At 43.1% G+C, this 23,242-nt stretch overlaps 1 protein-coding gene across 1 annotated transcript; it reads right to left on the bottom strand.

Annotated features, from left to right (window-relative positions):
* Positions 1–2,774: 2,774 nt before the first annotated feature.
* Positions 2,775–16,646, bottom strand: GP6 (glycoprotein VI platelet). The gene is made up of 8 exons (XM_046682097.1): positions 16,613–16,646; positions 14,347–14,382; positions 13,973–14,230; positions 8,116–8,400; positions 7,154–7,207; positions 4,454–4,513; positions 3,558–3,608; positions 2,775–3,010 (listed from the first exon to the last, which is right to left on the bottom strand). Exons 1-8 carry the CDS (start codon positions 16,644–16,646, stop codon positions 2,775–2,777), a joined length of 1,014 nt encoding a protein of 337 aa, XP_046538053.1.
* Between the last annotated feature and the right edge of the window lie 6,596 nt (positions 16,647–23,242).

Raw genomic sequence — 23,242 nt, 5'->3', positions numbered from 1 at the left:
CTTCTAGCCATGGATTTCTTGACCTCTACACTATCATCATTTGGGGCAGATAATTCCTGTTATCTCAAGAGAAGATACTCTTGTGAGAGAGACACTGTCTGTGCATTTGTAGGGTGTTAGCGGCATCTCCACCATCTACCCGCTAGCTACCAGGACATCCTTCACAATTGTGACAACCAAAAATGTCTCCAGGCACCAGCAAATATCCCCTGGGGTGCAAAATGCCCCTAGGCTGAGAACCACTATAATCCAGCCCACCCTTCTTCCTCCCAGCTTCAACCTCATCCAAAAAGTTTCTCTGCATTTACTCCCTTCTAAACCCGCAATACTGAGCAGATTGACATCCAATTCACAATCACTGTAGTTCACACTGGCAAATCTACAAGTTTCCCTATCTTGCCTGATGCCTTGTAGCATTTTATATGCCACAGACCATAAGCCCTACTTTTAGAAATTCCAATTATCCCCTTTCTGGTTTATTTTCCTTTTAATCAACCACCACCCCCCATCAAAAAAAAATTCCCTGTAGGAAGACTCAGAGTCAACTGGCAGAACTAGATTAAACCAAGCTCCAGACCTGAATAGCTTCAGGTAGATCATTTAATGTGTCCAAGTCTCACTTTCCTCATCTGTAAAATGGACAAATCTTCATTGTAATTTGACAATCTGGTTTGTTGTTGTTTTACTTTCATCATTACCTTAGGATTTGTTTATTCCTCTATCATAGAGATATACATTGCCAGGATTGAAAAACTCATTCACCAGACATGTAGCATCAAATATGACATTTGAGTAGCTGTGCACAGCTCAGATGCTCATACCTCCTCCTGCCCCTGTTCTTTGAACACCAGATACCACTTCACTTTCTTCTTTTGCTCTTTCCCTTCATTTTTGGAGATGGAATCCCAGCTTGTATGGCTGAATTATCATGGAAAGTGATTGACCAAGGTAGATTAGACGACTATCTCATTCTTTAATCTTGCTGCTGCTGCTGCTGCTATCTTTTTTTACTGAGGTATGATTGACAAAAAAACTGTATGTATTTAATGTTTACATCTTGATGAGTTTGAAGATAAGCATACACTTGTAAAACTATCACCATAAACATAACCATCACCTGTAAAAGTTTCCTCCCCCTCTCTTTTTGTGATCAGAACATTTAACATAAGATCTACCCTCTCAACAAATTTTTAAGCATATACGATAATATGGTTAACCGTATGCACTATGCTGTACAGCAGATTTCTAGGACTTATTCTTTTTGCATAACTCAAACTATGTACCCTTTGACCAATATCTCTCCCATTCCCCCTCTGCCTAGCCCCTGGTACCACCATTCTACTCTCTGTTTCTATGAGTTTGACTATTTTAGATTCTTGATATAAATGAGATCATGTAATATGTGAATTATCCACATTTTAGTGTATTTGCTTGAGTTCCTCAAGGTTTTAAGATTGGAGTAAGATTCCTCTCCCCCAGCATCACATTCAGGCACAGAATTTGTCAGTGAAAAGTGGAGATACTATTCTAACCGATTAAAAATATACCTATTTCTTTTTCTCTAGAAAATCTCATGGCCAAGCCCAGAATATCATCACGGCCAATCTTTAAGATGGTCCCTGGGAGAAAGTTATCATCCGAGGTCAGCGTCTGAGGTTCACTCTAATAGGAGCTGGGACCCCATGTGTGTACAAGAGTCACACCCATGGAGGAGCCAGGCTGGATTCCATCTAAGGACTGTGCGTGTCACCAACAGAGAGGCTTCAGTTTTGCAGGAGGGGACAGCCCCCAACAGGTGGCTGGAGGCTGGTAACAGGGAAGGGAAAGTATATCTGACATGTTCCACATAGCTCCCTAGGACAAGTGACCCCACACAGAGATGAATACATGTCAGGGAGAATGATTTTTTTCTTTTTATTGAGGTGAAATTCAGATTACATAAAGCTAGCCACTTTAAAGTGAACAACTCAGTGGCATTTTGCACCGTCACAATGTTGTGGAACCACCATCTCCATCTAGTTCCAAAAATTTCCACCATCCCAAGATTATATATATATATATATATTGATTAAGTAATTACTCCCTATTCTTTCCTCCCCTCAACCCTGGCAACCACCAGTCTGTTTTCTGTCTCTGTGGATTTACCTATTCTGGTCTGTAGGACAAGTTTAGGACTTTGGACTCTCTTTCTAATATGAAGAGAAGCCATTGACAGGTTAATTATAGCTATCATATTCTAGGGAAAAGAACAGAATGCCCAAAAGCCTGAAAGCAGCAGGCCCATTCCAAGAAACAAAAGGAGATTTATCAGTCTGCCTTTGAGGATAGGGTTGGAGTGAAGGGTAGCTTGGGGATAACCAGAAAAGAGCACAGGTGGGCAAGGGGAGAATGTGGGAGGGTTTTGTGCAGAGAATAGAACAAGGTCAGCTATGAGAGTTAAGAATATGAGAGGTCAATCTGGAACCCTTTTTAGAGAAGGCTGACAGAAGAGTAAGGATGATGGCCCAGTTAGGGTACCACAAAATCCACAGCATGCAAGATAACGGTGAAGAGACTTTGGCATCCACGACATTCCTTCCATCCCAAACAAAAGCAGTTTCCGGCACAGAGCCAAAGAGACACTGAGTCACCAGCTTCTTGATGGAGCTCCAAGAAAGGGCCACTGGCCCTCCTTTGCCACAGCTGTAGCCTCTAGCCTCTTTCTCTCACATGCCATACAAGTCCTCTTCCCACTCCCATGACCTATCCCTTAGATATAACCAAGCCTTGGGATTCTAATGGTGGCACCCAGGTTTATGACCATCTGGTCGACCCCATTCCTGACAACCAAGTGATTTCTGTGTCCGTGGGAGGGGTGGGAGTGGCCTGTGGACAGCTCTGACCCGGTGCACCAGGGGTTTCCTTCGGCTGTGCCAATCTTCTGCCAGAAACCCCACCAAGAGTATTAGAATCACCACCCCAAGGCATATCCGGACCAGATTGCCCTTAGTGTAGTGCTGGTGGGCAAGACCTGGAGAGATTAAGAGAGACAGAAGCAGGTGATAAAAGCTTATCCCAAGGACCCACTCCAAGCCACATCTTGGGTTTCTCATAGCTGTATCCCTCATCTGAGATCTGATTATTCTATGCTAGCTAGGATGCCAATCTCCTTCCTAGAAGGTCCCTCCCCTCCTCACCCCTCCAAAGGTCAAGACTAGATAAATCCAATTCTCTAACTATAACCTCCTCCATACACCCCCTCACAGGCCTCTGACACAACCCCTTACCACACACAAACACTACCAGGTCATTTGGCTAATTGTGGAAGAGAAGACTGTTAAAGGGGTGGGGAGAGAGATGGAATTTGTCTTTCTCGACCCTTTAGAAAATCTCAACCTTCACACCTGATCTTTGCCCAATTCTGATCTCCACATGCTAATAATCCCTCTCACTTTAATACTTTGCACACCAGGACCTAACATCATAGAGCTGTCGCTTCTGTAGAGGGAGATCAGCCAGCTTTGGGTAAAGACACAGGGGTGGGAAGGGAGGTTGTCCAGAGAAGACCACTTACTCACCAGTTGGAGAGTCTGACCCCTTTGGGGAGACGGTGATATTCCTAGAAGGCTCTGAGAATCAAAAAGGTAAGAGTAAAGGGATGGGACCATCTCTCCTACCCATCTTCCTGCCCCTACCCTGAACACATGCACTTGGGAAGCAATTTCAGGGCTATAAGAAGAGCATGCAGTACAGAGTCAGGCTGCCCAGATATGAATCCCAGACCCATCACTTATTAGGTGTGGGGCCTCCATCAAATGACTTAACATCTATGAGCCAGTTTTCCCATCTGTCCTGAAGGTGACTGGGAACCCAGAAAGAATTTGAAGAGAAGATTTGGAAGAATCCCATCAGGGCCTTAGAATCTGCCAGCATCAGCAGCTTAAAGACAGCTAGACTTGTGCAGGCCCAGTGGAGATATCTAACACATCCTCAGGGGATCTGTCGAGGTTTTCTGTCTTGAGGGAAATTGAGACTTTTCCCAGGAAAATCAAGGTCAAAGTGAACTTCTGGATGAAGGAAGCATATTTGCATTGCACTGGACTGGTAAGAGGATGCATTGTGTCCAGGAGCCTATGATCTACGTGGGGCTGAAGCACAGGCTGTGCATGGAGGCAATGGGAGCAAGATTGGTCTGATCTACAGAGCCCAGGCAGAAGAGCACTGTGTAGGGATGAGTGTGATGGTCTTCCCATGACAGCTTTGGCTCCACCATCTTGGAAATAGCCACATTACCCAGAATGCTGCTCTGTGCCAAAGCTCAGAGCCCAGCTCCATCCCATCCTCATCCTAAAAGCAAAGACTTTCCTGGGAAGAGTCAGGTGGTTTTGTGAAGCAGAGATAGCCTCAGATGATGGAAGAGAACTCCCAACCCTCATACTCACTTCTGCTGAGCATTAAGTGCCTGGTTACTCACTCGTTGTGGAGACTTTGTTTACGAATGAGATGTTCAGTTTCCTGGAGGCTTCTGGGAATTCTAAGCAGAAGGATTACAAAGAAGTAAATAATGTCAGACCTGCTCAGCGAGCCCCTACTCTCCATACCCCTTCTGAGATATCTGGGCTCCCTGGAACCCATTTTTCTAACACACACTGCACAGACACTAAGGAGAGACAAACTCAAAAGGTCCTAAGACGTGTTGTCTTCTGTCTCTCAGTGGCTTAATAAGAAATGGATCCATTCATCCGTTGATGGACACTAGGTTATTTCCAAATTTTTGGCTATGAATAATGCTATGAACGTTCATGCACAAGTTTTTGTGCGAATATACATTTTTTAATTTTCTTGAGTATATACCTAGGAGTGGCATTGCTGGGTCATGTGGTAATTCTGTTTTGCTTTTTAAGGAATCACTGAATCATTTTCCACACAGTTACACCATTTTTCATTCCCACCAGTAATGTATGAGCGTTCCAATTTCTCCAAATCCTCACCAACACTTGTAGTTGTGCTTATTTTTATTATAATTTTAGCTATTCTAGTGAGTATGGTGAAATCACGGTATGTGGCTTGTATCTCAATTTTTAAATATGAAGTAGATCAGGAGGTCTGTGTGAGCTCACTGGAAGAACAAGCTGATACCAGCCTCTGAGCATAAGAGCCTCCCTCCCGACTAAGGCCATTTTCTTAACCTGAGACCTCCTATGATGTTTACATGACCACGAAAATACTTCCTGAACCCCCTCAGCCTATATATATGTGGCTCTTATTTAGTGTGGGGACAGTCTCTGAGGGCCTTTTTATGGTGTAACCAACTCCTCAAAGCCTAGCATATGCTCACCTATCCATGGTAGGATCAGAGCTTGAATGTTGTTTGTTCTCTGTTGTTTCTCTTCCTGTGAGTTTCATTAATAAATTTTTGAATTTAGGTTTAAACATGGTGTGGTACCATGGAATACTACTCAGCCACGGAAAAGGGACACACTCTTGAAACATGCCACAACTTGGATGGATCTCAAGGGCATTATGCTGAGTAAAAAAAGGCAATCTCAGGGGCTGGCCCCGTGGCCGAGTGGTTAAGTTCGCGCACTCCGCTGCAGGCGGCCCAGTGTTTCGTTGGTTCGAATCCTGGGCGCGGACATGGCACTGCTCATCAAGCCACGCTGAGGCGGCATCCCACATGCCACAATTAGAAGGACCCACAACGAAGAACATACAACTATGTACTAGGGGGCTTTGGGGAGAAAAGGGGAAAAAAATAAAATCTTTAAAAAAAAAAAAGGCAATCTCAGAAGACTCCATTCTATATGATTCCATTTTTATATAACATCCTCAAAATGACAAAATTAAAAGGACGAAGAACAAATCAGTATTTTCCAGGGGTTAAGGATGGTGGGAGGGGAGGGGTAACTATAAATGGGTAGCCTGAGGAATATCTTTGTGGGAATGCAATAGTATGTTTTTTTTCTTGGAATAGGATCTTTGGAGCAGTGGTGGTTCCATGAATCTACATGTGTGATAAATTGACATAGAACTATACACATATATTGTGCCAATGTCAGATTCCTGGTTTTTCTCTTGTACTATAATTATGTAAGATGTAACCACTGGGGAAATCTAGGAAAAGGGTACCTGGGATCATTCTGTACTATCTTTGCAACTTCTTCTGAATCTATATCTCAAAATAAAAAGTTAAAAAATTCCAATCAGAAACACACACACACTGCAGCTCATTTGCCATGAGAGCCCCATACTGCCCTCAACCTCACAGGTCAGCACATTTTTGTCAACCCTGGATCTTTTCAACATGCTTCTTGTTCCTTGGGATTTGAGTCTACACTGAGACATAGGAAACATTAGAGATGCCACAGCCTAGCACGTTATTTCTTAAGGCACAGGCTGTCATCAAATAAGACAGAATCAGCTGAGACGCCTTTGAAAATGGGGAAACACGATGACTCACACAAAATTTAGTGCAGTGTTTCTCAAAGTGACATCCCCAGGGCATCAGCATCAGCATCACCTGGGAACTTGTAAGAAATGAAAATTATTGGACCCAACCCCAGACTTTCCGGACCTGTCAGAGATTCTGAGGGGTCCAGAAACCTGTCCTTCGTAAGCCCTCTGGGAGATTCTTGGGCCCACTAAAGTTTGAGAACCCCTGACCAATGGCATTGAGACTCAGAAATGGAGTCCGGAATCTACAATTTTACAAGCCCTTCAGATTCCTCTTCTACACATTAGACATTTATAAAGCACCCCACTAAGGCTGGATAGAGCTGGGGATGTGGAACAGCAGAGTAACATCTAACTATTGGTTGTATCTACCTTCTTAACAGGAAGAAATAAGGGTTTTTTTGTTTTAGGAAGATTGGCCCTGTGCTAACATCTACGCCGGTCTTCCCCTATTTTATGTGGGACACCTGCCACAGCATGGCCTCACAAGCGGTATATAGGTTCGCACCCAGGATCTGAACCTGAAAACCCTGGGCTGCCAAAGCAGACCATGCAAACTTAACCACTACACCACCAGGCTGGCCCCAGGGATTTTTTTACTAAAGCAAATTTGTGAAAGAGACAAGTGAAATAAATTGAGAAATCTAGACAAAGAGGAGAAAAAAGAGAAGGGATCCATGTGCCTGTACCCCAGACACCGAGGGAAGCCTCCAGAACATACCTGTTATGGAGGAAGGTGGTTTTGTGGGCAACCGGGTGGAGGTCACAGAGGTCCCTGAGAAATCAGAAAAGGAGAGAATTCTGTGTTCTGTAAGCTGTAGGTCCTGAGCAGATAATAAAACATTTCTGCGCCGCAGTCTCCTCACCTGGAAAAATGAATATAAGGACATTTACATCACTGGATTGTCCTGGGGTTAATAGCATTGGGAAAGCACACTTAGCACATTTTGGGGCTAATTAATAATGACAGTCCCTATAGCCGGCTTCCTGGCTTTTCGAGCCTCAGTTCTGTTCCTTCTGGTTCTCGGTGACCTGCCCCCTTGTTTGGGCCTGGAAGCAAAACCGGCTCCTGTCTCCCAGGAACCAGATGAGGAGACAGGAACCATGGGATATATCTGGAGAAAGGAGGAGGCATTCCATGTGAGGGAAAGGGGATACCTAATAAAAAATAAAACATGGCCCATCCCCACATCCCACCACCCTCCTGCCACACTGGCCTTGCAGCTACACCAATCTGTCAACCTCCTTCCCCCCACAGGGCATTTGTTCACACAATTCCACCCACTTGCAGCCCACCCCACCTACTCCACCCTCCTAGTCAGCTCTTATTCTGCCCTAAGAGCCAGATCAAAGATGGATTGCTCAGAGAAGCCTTCCGAATCTGCCTCCCCTTCCAGGTTCTAACAGCACTGTGTACTTCTAATCCATACTGCTTACCGCAGTCACAATTATACTTGTGCTGGATGCATCTTTGACTTAAGACTGTTTGCTCTACTAATTACTATATTTATCTGTTATGTCTCACGTGTATATGCATGTGTGTATGTGTAATGGAAAAATATGCTGCATATTGAGTGGAATCATGTAGCATACATCCTTCACACCTATCAGTCCCTCCTCTTGGAATTTCCCTCAGGGCCTGTGAAGGCTGAGGAAAAAAGGTTTGGTCTGCATCCCCCTTACCTGTGACCACAAGGTCCAAGGGATTGCTGGGGGCTGACCACAGGTACGGGGATGCACTGGAAAAGCTGTAGCATCGGTAGGTTCCGCTGTGGGCAGCAGTCACTGTGACGATGGGGAAATCAGCCCGGTACCACCGCTCTGGTCCCTTGTAGGGCCCAGTGTCCCCCTCCTTGTACAGAGCAAATTGGTCAAAACCGTATTGGCTCTGACACTGCAGGGTCACGTCCCCTCCTGGGGACACCGCTGGGCTGGGCTGGGCTGAGAGCGAGGGCTTGGCGAAAACTCCTGGGAGAGAAGAGAACTCTGGTGTTAAAGATGGTGGGTGGTGCCTCAGCTGGGGAGTGGGAAGCTCCCCCAGCCTCCTTAAGAGCTAGGGAACTTTCCAGCTGAGTCCATCCTAGAGGGCCCACTCTCCCCATCACCAGCTCACAAAATGGTGGAGTGGTCACATCAAAGTGCCCCAAGCTCACATCCAGCTTCTGCTGCTCAGGGGCTGTGTGATCCTCAAGATAAATCTCCCCCCAATATCTGTGCCTCAGTGTTCTCTCTTACAAAATGGGAATGATTGAATGAAACAATATGTATTAAGCATTTAGCAGAGTATCTAATGCATAGTAAGCACTCAAAATATGGTGGTAGTAACAAAACAGCTTAACCTTATAGTGTACCATAAGCTTATATTAGGGAACTTAATAGCTATATTGTAAACTTGTATCCAAGTGCTAGCTTCTAGGTGCTGTTCCAAGCTCATTACATATATCAATTCATTGAATCCTCTCAAAGACCTATGAATTCATCACTACGAATACCCCTATTTTATAAATGTAACTAAGGTGCACAGCGCTAAATAACTCATCTGAGGTCATAAGATAGTAAGTGGCAGAGCTGAAATTTGCAATCGCAGAGTTTGACTGCAGACTCTCCACTCCTAAATGTGAACCTATAACTATGTAATGTGATATCATTATCATCGCCTGCCACACAGTACTCGCAACAACAAAAGTTGCCTCATAACTAAGGCTCATTCATTTAACAATTTTTTTCTTGAGCAACTATGATGTGTCATTCTCTGCTCTAAGAAATAAAAATCCCATTGGGAAGAAAGAATAGACAATAACTAAGATGAATTAGTAAATGTATGGCATATCAGATAGCCATTTTAAATCTAGGTGTAATTTTAAGTAGGGTTGTGAGAGACAAGCTTAAAGAGAAGATAGCACTTGAGTTGACAAACGCTTAGTCAGACTTATTAGGAAAAAAAGAAAGACGACCCAAATAAACAAAATCAAAAATGAAAGAGGAGATATTACAACAGATACCACAGAAAAATAAAGGATTATAAGAGGATACTATGAAAAGCCATATGCCCACAAACTGGAAAACCTAGAAGAAGCCAATAAATTCTTAGAATCACACAAACTTCCAAAACTGAATCAAGAAGAAATAGACAATATGAATAGTGCAATCGCAAGTGAAGAGATTGAAACAGTTATCAAAAACCTCCCAGAAAACAAAAGTCCAGGACCAGATGGCTTTTTTGGTGAATTCTACCAAACCTTCAAAGAAGAGTTGATACTTATCCTTCTCAACCTACTCTGAAATATCGAAGAGGACAGGATGTTTCCTAACTTTTTCTATGAGGCCAACATCATCCTGATACCAAAACCAGACAAAGACAACACAAAAAATGAAAATTACAGGCCAATATCACTGATGAACATAGATGCAAAAACTCTCAACAAATATTGGAAATTGAATACAACAATACATTAAAAGGATCATACACCATGATCAAGTTGGATTTATACCAGGGATGCAAGGATGGTTCGACATCCACAAATCAATCAATGAAATACACCTCATTTACAAAATGAAGAATAAAAATCACACAATCATCTCAATAGATGCAGAGAAAACATTTGACAAGATCCAACATCCATTTATGATTTAAAAAAAAAAAAAACCTCTCAGTAAAATGGGTATAAAAGGAAAGTACCTCAACATAATAAAGGCCATATATGACAATCTTCTGATGACAAGAACAAGACAAGGGTACCCACTCTCGCCACTTTTGTTCAACATAGTACTGAAAGTTTTAGCCAGAGCAATTAGGCAAGAAAAAGAAATAAAAGGAATCCAAATTGGAAAGGAAGATGTAAAACTCTCACTGTTTGTGGATGACATGATTCTATATACAGAAAACCCTAAAGAATCCACTTGAAAACTAATAGAAATAATTAACTACAGCAAAGTCGCAAGGTACAAAATCAACATACAAAAATCAGTTGCATTTCTATGCACTAATAATGAGTTTGCAGAAAAAGAAGTCAAGAATATAGTCCTTCTTACAATCACAGCAAAAAGAATAAAATATCTAGGAATAAATTTAACCAAGGGGATGAAAGACCTACACACTGAAAACCAGAAGACATTATTGAAAGAAATCAAAGAATACATAAAGAAATAGAAAGATATTTCATGCCCATGGGTTGGAAAAATAAACATAGTTGAAATGTCCATATTACCTAAAGCAATCTATAGATTTAAGGCAATCCCAATCAGAATCCCAAAGACATTCTTCACAGAAATAGAACAAAGAATCCTAAAATTTAGATGGAACAACAAAGGACCCCAAATAGCCAAAGTAATCCTGAGGAAAAAAAGCACAAAGCTGGAGACATCACAATCCCTGAATTTAAAATATACTACAAAGCTGTAGTAGTCAAACCAGCATGGTCCTAGCACATAAACAGACACACAGATCAATGGAACAGAATTGAAAGCCCAGAAATAAAACCACACATCTATGGAGAGTTAATCTTGAACAAAGGAGACAAGAACATACAATATAGAAAAGACAGTCTCTTCAATGAATGGCATTGAGAAAACTGGACAGCCACATGCAAAAGAATGAAAGTAGACCATTATCTTACACCATACACAAAAATTAACTCAAAATGGATTAAAGTGGGGCTGGCCCTGTGGCCGAGTGGTTAAATTACGCACCCCACTTCAGCAGCCCAGGGTTTCGCTGGTTCGGATCCTGGGCACAGACATGGCACCGCTCATCAGGCCAGATGATGCCACAACTAGAAGTACCCACAATTGAAAAAAAAATACAACTATGTACTGGGGGGATTGGGGGAGAAAAAGCAAAAATAAGATATGCAACAGTTGTTAGCTCAAGTTCCAATCTTTAAAAAAAAAAAAAAGGATTAAAGACTTGAATGTAAGACCTGAAAACATAAAACTCCTAGAAGAAAATATAGGAAGTACACTCTTTGACATCGGTCTTAGCAGTGTCTTTTTGAATTCTATGTCTCCTCAGGCAAGGGAAACAAAAGAAAAAATAAACAAATAGGACTACATCAGACTAACGAGCTCTGCATGGCTAAGGACACTATGAACACAATGAAAAGACAAACCACCAACTGGGAGAAAATATTTGCAAATCATGTATCCTACAAGGGGTTAATTTCCAAAATATATGAAGAACTCATACAACTCAATGACAAGAAAATAAACAACCTGATCAAAAAATGAGCAGAGGATATGAATAGACGTTTTCCAAAGAAGATATACAGATGGCCAACAGGTACATGAAAAGATGTTCAACATCACTAATTATCAGGGAAATGCAAATCAAAACTACAATGAGATATCACCTCACAACCATCAGAATGGCTATAACTAACAAGACAAGAAATAACACATGTTGGAGAGGATGTGGAGAGAAGGCAACCCTCATACACTGCTGTTAGGTGTGCAAACTGGTGCAGCCACTATGGAAAACAATACGAAGATTTCTCAGAAAAAAATAAAATATTAAAAAAAAAAAAAAAAGCGGGGGCTGGCCCCGTGGCCGAGTGGTTAAGTTCGCGCGCTCCACTGCAGGCCCAGTGTTTCACTGGTTCGAATCCTGGGCACCGACATGGCACTGCTCATCAAACCACGCTGAGGCAGCGTCCCACATGCCACAACTAGAAGGACCCACAACGAAGAATATACAACTATGTACTGGGGAGCTTTGGGGAGAAAAAGGAAAAAAATAAAATCTTTTAAAAAAAAATTTCTCAAAAAATTAAAAATAGAAATACCATATGATCCAGATATCACACTACTGGGTATCTATCCAAAGAACATGAATGCAACAGTACAAAGAGACTGAAGCATCCCTACGTTCATTGCAGCGTTGTTCACAATAGCCAAGATGTGGAAACGACCCAAGTTTCCATCAACTGATGAATGGCTAAGGAAGATATGGTACATATACACAACAGAATACTGCTCAACCATAAAAAAACCAAAATTGTGCCATTTGCAACAACGTGGACGGACTTTGAGGGTATTATGTTAAGCAAAATAAGCCAGACAGAGAAAGACAACCACTGTATGATTTCACTCATATGTGGAAGATAAACAAACACATGGACCAAGAGAACGGCTTGGTGGTTACCAGAGGGGAAGGGGGGGCAGTGAAAGGGGTAAAAGGGCACGTATTTATGGTGATAGATAAAAATTAGACTGTTGGTGGTGAACACGAAGCAGTCTATATGGAAACTGATATATAATAATGTACATCTGAAATTACACAATGTTATAAGCCAATATGACCTCAATAAAATAATTAAATTTACAAAAAGAAGAGCTAGGGTTTGAGTCAATCCCCAAGGCGCACATAAGGCCTGGGGGACCATCGTATGCTGGGTCAGGAACTAGGGTGAGATGAGTGAGACACCCTCCTTGGATGCAAAATGTAAACGGGTGAAAAGAAAACCCTCAGTAATCAAGATAATATTTTAACGTAACTTTTAAATCAAAATCAACGCAAACACATTCACAATAAACAAAATATCAAAATTTTAAATGAAAACAGATCTAGCTGTGCCCAGCAAAGGGGCTTGAGGCAAAAGGGGAAATGTGGGCCTCTCTACACACGTTTTCATGTATTTTTTATGGTTAATTTTTTCCACACTATTAACATTGTTGAAAAAACTATTGAAAAATTTTAAAGAAGGTTTTGAAAACACATTAAAACTTAAAACATTATTTTAAGTTTAAATATTTTATTTACATCAACAAAACCAGAATTTATCATCATTTTACTCTCCTAGCTTTCATGGAAGCAAACTCCAAAATGATATTTTCAAAACCTACTTCGGAAAATAACCATTTAAAAATGCTTTAGGGGCCAGCCTGGTGGCATAGTGGTTAAGTTCACAGCCTCCACTTCGGCAGCTGGGGCTCTCAGCCCGGATCTGAGGCACGGACCTGGCATCGCTCGTCAAGCCACGCTGTGGCAGCATCCCACATAAAATAAAGGAAGATGGGCACAGATGTTAGCTCAGGGCCAATCTTCCTCACACACACAAAAAAAAGAAGAAATTCATTAATTAAAATTAAAATGCCTTAGAAATGAAAGGCATAAGCTGAGAACATCTTATTACATCAAAAAATAAAAAACAAAAATGCAATAGAACATGGATAGGAAAATGCACATTTTTCCTTTTGCATCAGGCTCAGATGTGGCTCGGCACAGCACTGTTGGATCCCGTCTTCACTGAAAATCCTGACACTTGTTCATTGTGGGTGTTCTTGCATTAATTTCAATTTTTTTTTTAAGGCATCGCCTTAGCATATTATTTATGTTGATTAACGAGGTTTTTTTAGAATCACCCGTAAATCTGGCACTCAAGGCCAGTGCCTCTCTTGCCCTACCCTAATCCCTGGCCCCTGGGATTTTTAGATTTACTGTCATTCTCATCCCCATCCACACCCTCTTCAGGCCCAGAGCTGAGGACCACGTAGCCCTGAGGCCGCACATCCGGCCACGCCCCGCCTCCTCCCCTCCTGTTACCAGTAGCAATCAGCTCCAGCTGGTCGCTGGGGGGTGACCAGAGGCTCCCATTCTGGTAGGAGCAGCGGTAGCGTGCGGCGTGCTCTCTCGTCATGGCCGGAATGACGAGGACGGCCTGGTCCATATACTTCCCGGATCTCAGTTTCTCCAGGCGGTACAAGTCCACACCCAGAGGCCCCAGGCAGCGGATGGTCACCGGCTTCCCCAGGGGCACAAGGGAGCTGGGCAGGGCCTGGAGGGAGGGCTTGGGCAGTGGGCCTGGAAGGGAAGCAGAGCCTAGCCGAGGCCAGCTTCCCCACAGGCCCCTCCCCCCGGGCCCTCACGCCCCCTCCTGCCCTCGCACTGGCTAAACCCCAGGAGGGATCCGGACTCACCGTTCTGAGCTTGCATCGCCTTCCCCAGACACAGTCCTGAGGACAGAAGGAAAGGACCAAACGTCACTTGAACCCACACTTCCCTCGTCGCTGGGCACGGTGATAAGATATGTGGGTGCGTTTGTTTTCTTCTGTCATAATTATTTTTTTTCAAAGACACCCATGCACATAAGTCAAAGAAGGCCACGGATGGCATGATTTCATTTATACAAAACGTCCAGAATAGGCAAATCTATCCAGAGACAGAGACAGAAGGAGTTGGTAGCATTATCTGTTTGTCTCACTAGGGTTGCCAGATTCGGCAAATAAAAATATAAGACTCTCAGTTAAATTTAAACATCAGATAAACAACGAATAAATTTTTTTTGCATAGTGTGTTCCATGAGATATATGGGATATACTTAGGCTTAAACAAGTATTTGCTGTTTATGTGAAATTAAATTTAACTGGGCATCCTGTGTTCCATCTGGTAACCCCATCCTTATCCCCCTCACACACACACACAAACAGGAAGAAAGGACTCTTACTGTTTCCGTTATAAACATTAGGAAACTGGACAGAGAGGCTAAGCCATTTCTTGTAGCACACACAGCTATGAAGTGGTGAACCCAGATCATCCGTGACTCAAGAGCTCAGGGGGTGACGCACTTGTCACCAGCCCCATCTGAGCCCCATCATCTGTCCACACCAGGTTCTTCTGTACCATGTGCCCAAGCTCCACCCATATCTTTGCCCACTGCCCAACACAACCCCACCTCAGTCCTTCCGTGGTTTCCATGCAACCCGCCAATGTGACTGGAAATATTCCAGGTGCTGTTCTGAGAGCTTTGTGAATAGACTCAGGATCACCACAATCCTACTGGTTAGGTACCATTATAAGCCATATTTTATAGATCAGGCTATTGAGATGGTATCTTGTCCACGGTCCTGCAGCTGGTAAGAGGTATATTCAAACATTGGCAGCATATTTTAGTTCAAAATAATGTGGACTTGGTGCCAAAATTCCTTAGTCTGTATTCGAGCCCTAGCTGTGTGACCTTAAACAAGTTCCTTAAGCTCTCTGGGCCTCAGCTTTCTCACCTGTAAAATGGGGATGATAATAGGCCCTACTTCGTTGGACTATTTGGGGGATTAAATGAGTAAGTGTCTGTTAAAAAAAAAAAACAGAATAATATCTAGCCCATAGTAAGTGCTACATAAGTGTGTGTTAAAGAATGAATGAATGAGAGACTGTTTGCGTTCACAGTCTGCCCTCTTATCCCCAGTAACACAACTATTTCCTTCCTGCTTGGTCCCTTGAAGCCTCTATCCCTTTAGTGATAAAGTTCTTTTAAAGAAATAAGGAAATCATGCATACGACACAGCTGGCACAAACCCCGATGAAGAGCAGGCCGTAGAAATGCACCTGACCCCACCGCCAACCCCGTTATGGGGGACTCTCCCTTTTTCCAGCTTTATGGAGCTATAACTGACAAATAAAAATTTCTATATCTAAGGGGCACAACGTGATGATTCAATATTCTTATACAGAGTGGAATGATCCCTACAATCAAGCTAACGAACGCCCCCATCACCTCACATAATTACCTTATTTTTGTGAGAACACAAGATTTACTCTGTCAGCAAATTTCAGGTATAAAATACAGTCATGTCAACCATAGTCACCATGCTGTCATGAGATTGCTAGAACTTATTCCTCTGATAACTGGAAGTTTGAACCCCAGGACCAACATCTCCCCATTTCTCCCACCGCTCAGCCCCGGGCAAACACCACTCTACTGTCTGCTTCTGTGAGTTCAGTTTTTTTAGATTCCACTCAGAAGTGACATCGTACAAGACTTGCCTTTCCCTGTCTGGCCTATTTCACTTTAGCTTAATGCCCTCCAGTTTCATCCATGTCGTCGAAAATGGCAGGATTATTTCCTCCAGTATCATGAGAGATTCTGACAAATTAAGTCTATATAATCTAGTCCTAATATCACCGAGTCCACATTAAAAAAAAATAAAAGGTGGTTTGTGGGAGAAAGTTGCAGCCGGAACTGGGAGACCCGTGTTCATTTCCTGTCCCAGCCGTGAATAGACTAGAGTAACTCAGACAAACACTTCACCTCCCTGGGTCCCAATTTTCCCACCCAACAGACGAAGGGGCCCTCAGAGGTCCCCTCTTGCCCTGAAATTCATCGCTGATTCAGTTTTTTAAAAATTCTTTGCCTCGTAGCCCACTGTCTGTCTCTCAGCATTTCCCGGATGGACCCTCAGGACTCACCAAGGCAGAAGAGGGCAGGCAGCGTTGGGGACATGGTTCCTCAGCCCCTCCTGAGCTCTGCAGCCCGGGAGGGAAGCCGTGGGGGCTGGAGCAGAGACACAGGGTGTGATGAAGTTGAAGAAGCCTGCCTTCCCTTACTCCATCAGCCCTGGCTTTTCCTAATTGAGACTCATCCAGCTGGAGCCATCCCCTCAATGGAATGACTTGCAAACAAGCTCCAGGGAGCCTCGCTTATCTCCTGTCACCAGCTGGGTGTCGCACCACATCTGCCTGTTGAGGCTTTGTCTGTGTTCCCACACTCCCATAGGCTCCCTCATATTCGTTGGGGACATCCAAATCAAAACGCTGTGAGGTATCACTTCACACCACGAGGATGGCTATAATCAAGAAGATAGGTAATAACAAATGTTGAGGAGGATGTGGAGAAGTTGGAATCCTCATGCATTGACGGTGGGAATGGGAAACGGTGCAGCCGCTGTGGAAAACTTGTGCGGTTCCTCAAAACGTGAAACACTGAATTGCCATAAGATCCAGCAGCTCCACTTCTGGGTACATACCCAAGAGAACTGAAAGCAGGAATTGAACAGATATTTGTACACCCGTGTTCACAGAAGTCAAAACATGGAAACAACTCAAAGGTCCATTGAAGGATGAATAAAAAAACTGTGGTCTATACATCCAATGGAATATTATTCAGCCTTAAAAAGGTATGAAATTCTAGTAAACAGTATGCCACGGAAGAACCTTGAAGACATTATGCTAAGTGAAATAAGCCAGACACAAAAGGCCACATAGTGTATGATTCCATTTATATGAAATACCCAGAGCATGCAAATTCATAAAGACAGAAAATAGATTAGAAGTCACCAGGGGCCATGGGGAGGGAGAATGGGGAATTATTGCACCATCTTACATTCCATCAACAGTAAAATGCATGGAAATTTTGATAAGTGTTTTGAACAAGGTGCTGAGATGGAATATTATCTGGTGCATCTCCTTAATAGGATTCTTCCATGGAACTTTCCTTTGGAGTGGTGACGTCTGAGGTTATGCCCGATGATAAGAAATATTCAGGGAAGAAAAGTACCACGTTCAGTGTACCCGAAAGCCTTAATGAAGTGAAGAGTTTGGCATTTTCATGTAACTGGGAAGTGATTAGCGAGGCTAGAATTGAGTGAGCATGAAGCTGAGACGGAAGAGAAGATAGGGGTCAGATGAGGGTGTCTCAGCCTCGGCACTGTTGGCACTAGGGACCAGGTGATTGCTGGAGTGGGCGATAGCTGTCCTGTGCCTTAGAGGAGGTTTAGCAGCATCTCTAGCCTCCATCCACTAGATGTCACTAGCACAACACCCCCTCCAGTTGTGACAACCAAAATGTCTCTAGACATTGCCAGATGTCCTTTGGGGAGCAAAATCACCTCCAGTCAAGAACCACTGGGTTAGACCATTCAGGGACTTAAAGGGCCAGGTAAACTCGCGTGCACAAGTGTCTTTACATTGTCACTCACTTCTCATGAATTATTTCATTTGACCTTCACACAGCACTGAGAAACAGGTGCTGCTTTAGGTCCATTCTGATAAGAAAACTTGAGCTTAGGAGAAAATTTCTTATTCTAGTTGACGCTTAGGTGCTGGAAGCTGAGTAAATCATTTTCCTCTGGCTTAGCACGTGTTCACATGGAACTAGGCAGAATCTCTCCTGTTTGATTGATCTGTGCCCTCTAGTTCTCATTTCTTTTCTCCACCTCAAAGGAACAGCTGTAAAATATTCCACGTGAATTAGCTCATTTCTACAAAACATTATTTTGTGTCTTGCAAAATGTATATTGTATCATCAATTGTATAATGCTGTGGAAGTCATTCATTTTTCCACTGCACACTGAGCTTTTACAGTCCATTTGTATACCTGTAAAACATTTATTTGCTTCCAATGCATTTATCCCTCTCCTGTCTCAGTGATGGACAGCCATATTACATCCAAATATCTCTACTGTAAGCGATTCCGAGCTAAATGTCATTCTACGGGCACTCCCTACAGACATGTCCCTTTAAAATATATACCCAACAGGAAATTACCGTATCTTAAGTTAGGTGTGTCTTTAATTTACTCACTGCCAAATTGCACTTCAGATTCACTGCACCAGGTTCCTCTTCCACAGCAGAGCAAGAGGGTCCCCATACCTCCCAATACACCCAAAACCTGGGGTTATCCAGCCTTATAATCTCTGCCAGTCTGCTGGTATATTAGCCTGCTAGGGCTGCCATAAAAAAGCATCACAAACTGGGTGTCTAAAACAACAGAAATTTGTTGTGTCACACTTCTGGAAGGTGGAAGTCTGAGATCAAGGTGCCAGCAGGGTTGGTTTCTTCTGGGAACCGGCAAGGGAAAACCTGGTCCATGCCTCTCTCTTGGCTTCTGGGGATTTGCCAACAATCTTTGGCGTTCCTTGGCTTGTAGATGCATCGCCTCGATCTCTGCCTTCAGGTTCATGTAGCATTCTCCCTATGTGTGTGTGTCTGTGTCCAAATTTCCTTTTTTTTTTTATAAGGATGCAAGTCATATTGGATCAGGAGCCCACCCTACTCCAGTATGACCTCATCTTATCCTAACTAACTACATCTGCAGTGACCTTATTTCCAAAGACGTTCCCATTTGTGAGGTAGGGGTTAAGGACTTCAACATATGGAGGGGACACAATTCAACCTGTAACAGATGGGTATCAAGCAATATCATGTCATTGTTGCAATTTTCATTTCTCTAATTCCTAATGAGGTCAAGCATCTCATCACATGTTCAACTGAGCTTGTATTTTCCCCTCTATAAATTGCTAGTGTCTTTCTGGCTCATAGAATAATTTATGAAATGCATACATCATCATGCAGCTAGTGTGTGCAGAAGCAGTTTGAAGCCAGGTTAGCCCATCTGTTCCAGAGTCTGAGCTCTCACGAATATGCTGTCTCACCAAGTGTCAATCATCTCTCACTCTCCAATGTCGCCCACATTATTTTCTCCCCTGGTTTATTTCCATCAGTAAATATACATGTTCAGTTCCCCTCTATTTCTTCTACTCCTCACTCCAGACCACATCTCCATGTCTCTGGTACCTGTGTCACTGAGTCCACCATCAGCTTCCTTCTCTACTTCCTCTCACCAAAACTTATTGAAAGAGTTATTTTTAATACCAACTCCAATTCATCTCCTCTCATTCACAGCTCCTTTTTTTACCATGTGCTATTTATTTTAATTGCATAATTGAAAAGGGAAATTCATCAAAACCGGAGGAAAACCATAAATCCCCTTCAAACCCCCTCTGTACCATTCCCCTCCCTAGGAGTAACCTCTCCTGTGGTCAAATTGTTCTATTTTGCATTTTTGTTCCTTCACAAAGAACCTTGTTCACTTTTCACTACTTTGAAGTCTTTGGCTCTTAACTCCCGGAACGTTGGACCAAAATGCCATTAAGAATGTCCTCCTTGCCCAGTTTGACTCTTACTTCTTCTTGACGTGTCCTCATATTTGGTACCAGTGAGTGCTCCTTAAATGTACCTGGACAGTTGTGTCTGCTCAGTAACCGAAAGCATCCTTAGTTCTGCTCTGCAGGTCACTCCCTCTTTACTTTCTAAGGGCCAGATCACATGGCTTGCCTCTTTCAGTAGACCATGAGCTCCTTGAGACTAGAAGCTATGTCTTACAATATGTATATCCCCAGCACAGGTCCAACGAAAGAGTCAACTTCTGTAAACATCTGTTGAATACACAAGTGAGTGGATAAACATACAAAGACCCAGGAATCTGTCGAGAGATATTTGATGGATCTTGGAATTTTTAGACAGTTGACGAGGCTTCTCTACTCTTGAGTCTTTGGGGAGCCCCACGATGATGACTGGTGTTGAGAGACATGAGTAGGACACATTCCTTAAGGAGCACTTGAACGCTGGAGTCCACCAGCCAGTTCTGGCTCTGCGCTCAGGACAAAGTGAGGGTGGCATACACACAGGGCTGTCTAGAGGAGTCCTCAAAGGTGCAGGAGAGCAGTGGAGACACACTGTCCATAAGGGTCTCCTGGTGTAGCTGAACATAGGTCACCTCCTGTGGGGACCTGTCAGCATGGAGATACAGTGATAAGAGAGCATGAGGGAGAGGAGACTGGGGAAAGAGAGGTGATGGGTGAGGCAAGTTCCCCTGCATGTCCGCCCCTCTGTCCTTCTCAGGACTGACGACCTCCAAGACATCACCTCCAAGGAAAGATGAGGGGGTAGGCCTCCAGGGAGGGCCTTCAAATTACCCAGTCCCACAATCTATCTTTCCCCCTTTTCCCCATGCTTGAAGTCAAGGAAGGGCAGTGACATCACAGCCAGTAAGGTGGTGCCCCCACCTTTTCCACTTCTTCCGGGATGCCTTCTATCTTCCCCTGAACACATGCTTTCCCCATGCCAGCTGCCCCTCCTTCTCACTCCCCCTTACATTGATTTTCTTCCTGAAAGTCCGTGCCTGGGCTGGAGTTGAGAGAAAGGAGATAGAAGCATTAAGGTAGGTCTGAGAAATGAGGCAGAAGTAGAGTTTTTTTTGTTGGGGGAGTCAAAATTTTCCTACCTCTTATTCTTCATCTGCCTCTTAGTCTCACCATTCATGTCCCCTACAAATAGTCAGTGATCAGAGTCCTGGTAGATGACCCACCAAGCCCCTCCCCACACTCTTCCCAGGTTAACCCTTCCATCTCCAGGTTATATTGCATTGACGAAATGCCAACATCTGCAAAGGAGAAAGAAGAGGAAGAGGAGAAGGAAGACACCAACAGCCAAGATCCCAAACACAATGGGAAAGCATCCATTTTCAGAAGTAGGTGGATCTAGGAATTAATAAACAGTAAAGATCTCTTATTGAGTTCCTATTGGATTAATTCATCCGTTCAACAAACATCTATTGTGTGCCTACCACATACGAGGCAAGTTATTGGATGTCTGGGAAACTGTAGTGAACCTACGCAACAACAGAGTCTACTCATGTGAACCAATAAATAGAAGTGTTGTTACTCATAGAGATAAATTCTATGACAAAACTATTTACACCGCATTATAAGAGAAGGTTTCTTTGGCAGATGAGCCGTGAAGGATAAGAAGCACCCAGATCTCTGAAGTGCAAGGGGAACTGCCTTCCAGGCAGAGGGAAGAACATACGTAAACTTGGAGGTGAAAAAGTGCTTTGTGTGACCCACACACAGAAAGGACAAACGGTGCATGATGGGAAGAGGGGCTCTTGATAACGATGGAAAGGTCAGGAGAGGTCAGGAAAGGTCCCAAACTGAAGAATGTTGGGAGCTGTAGAGAAAGAGTCCGGATTTAAGTCTAAATGCAATAATGACCCACAAAGGGATTGGCAAGTAATGAGATACACAATTTTTCTTAATCACTGGATAGTCTGTGTGATAAATGGATTTAAGGGGCCAAGTAGAAAGTGGAGAAACAGTTAGGGAACATACTGCAGGCAGCCAGGTGACAGGTGATCATGTCATGACCAGGAAGAAAAGAAGGAAATGGATTTCAGAAGATTTTTGACAATAGAGTTGATGAGATTTGAGATTTGGTGATGGAGTATGTGGGCACTGAGAGGGAAAGAGGAGCTTCAAATATCATCCTCAGTGACTTGAACATTGGAGAGGAGGGATGGCATCTACTGAGATGTGAAGACCAATATGAGGAGAAGGTTTAGAGATTCGTCAGTTAACAGCTCTCCTGAGATGCTTACTATATCTCTGAGTGGATGTCAAATAATACAGTGGATATGAAACTCATGGGAACGTTTTGGACTGGAGTGATAAGTTTGAGAGCCATCAGCAGATATTGGACAACTAAAGCAGATGGTCTTTAGTTGACCCAGCATTCCTGCATGCGCGCTCATCATGCACAATTTCTCCAGTCATGCACTAACGCCTCCTCTACTCTATACCTGTCATTTCCTCCTCAGGTCCTATTTTGTATGTGGGTATGGGGGTTGCCATCACAGCATGGCCGCCAACAAGTGGTGTAGGTCCATGCCCAGGAACCAAACCTGGGGCCGCTGAAGTGCAGCGCATCGAACTTAACCACTAGGCCATGGGGTTGGCCTCTAGGACTTTTTTAATAGAAGGAAAAGTAAATATCTTTACTTCTCTTAAAATTTTTTTGATAGTAAGATAATTTTCATAATAATCAACAGGTTTTTTTATGTTTATAATTCAAAATGTGTGATTGATTAATTTTACAGATTTTTAAAGTTTACAGGATGAGATACATTTTCTAAGTGGAATCAGGGGTAGTTTTCATACCAAGTGAGAATCCCTGGCTTTTCCACTGTGATTTGCTGGAGTTGTTTTTCTACTTGGGAAGATTTTTATTCTGAGTGGCAAAGGTTCAACTTCAGAGAAGGCACATCCAGTCTCTAAGATCTACTGTTGTCATTTGTAAAGGAGGCTATAATATACCCAACACAGAATGCAAAAATTAACTCAAAATGGATCAGAGAGCTAAAACTATAAAACACTTAGAAGAAAATGTAGGGCAAAAACTTCACAACATTTCTGTTGGCGATGATTTCTTAGATACAACATCAAAGACAGAGGTAATAAAATAGGAAATGGACAAATTGGACTT

Source organism: Equus quagga, chromosome 13, assembly GCF_021613505.1.
Source record: "Equus quagga isolate Etosha38 chromosome 13, UCLA_HA_Equagga_1.0, whole genome shotgun sequence".
Lineage (NCBI taxonomy): Eukaryota > Metazoa > Chordata > Mammalia > Perissodactyla > Equidae > Equus > Equus quagga.
This window is presented reverse-complemented; position numbering and strand designations above follow the sequence as displayed.

Coding starts and splice junctions, on each gene's coding strand:
- GP6 (XM_046682097.1), bottom strand. CDS start 16,646: ATGTCCCCAACGCTGCCTGCCCTCTTCTGCCTTG. Junction 14,231..14,346: donor GGCGATGCAAGCTCAGAACG/GTGAGTCCGGAT, acceptor CTTCCCTTCCAG/GCCCACTGCCCAAGCCCTCC. Junction 3,609..4,453: donor AAACAAAGTCTCCACAACGA/GTGAGTAACCAG, acceptor TTTGATTCTCAG/AGCCTTCTAGGAATATCACC.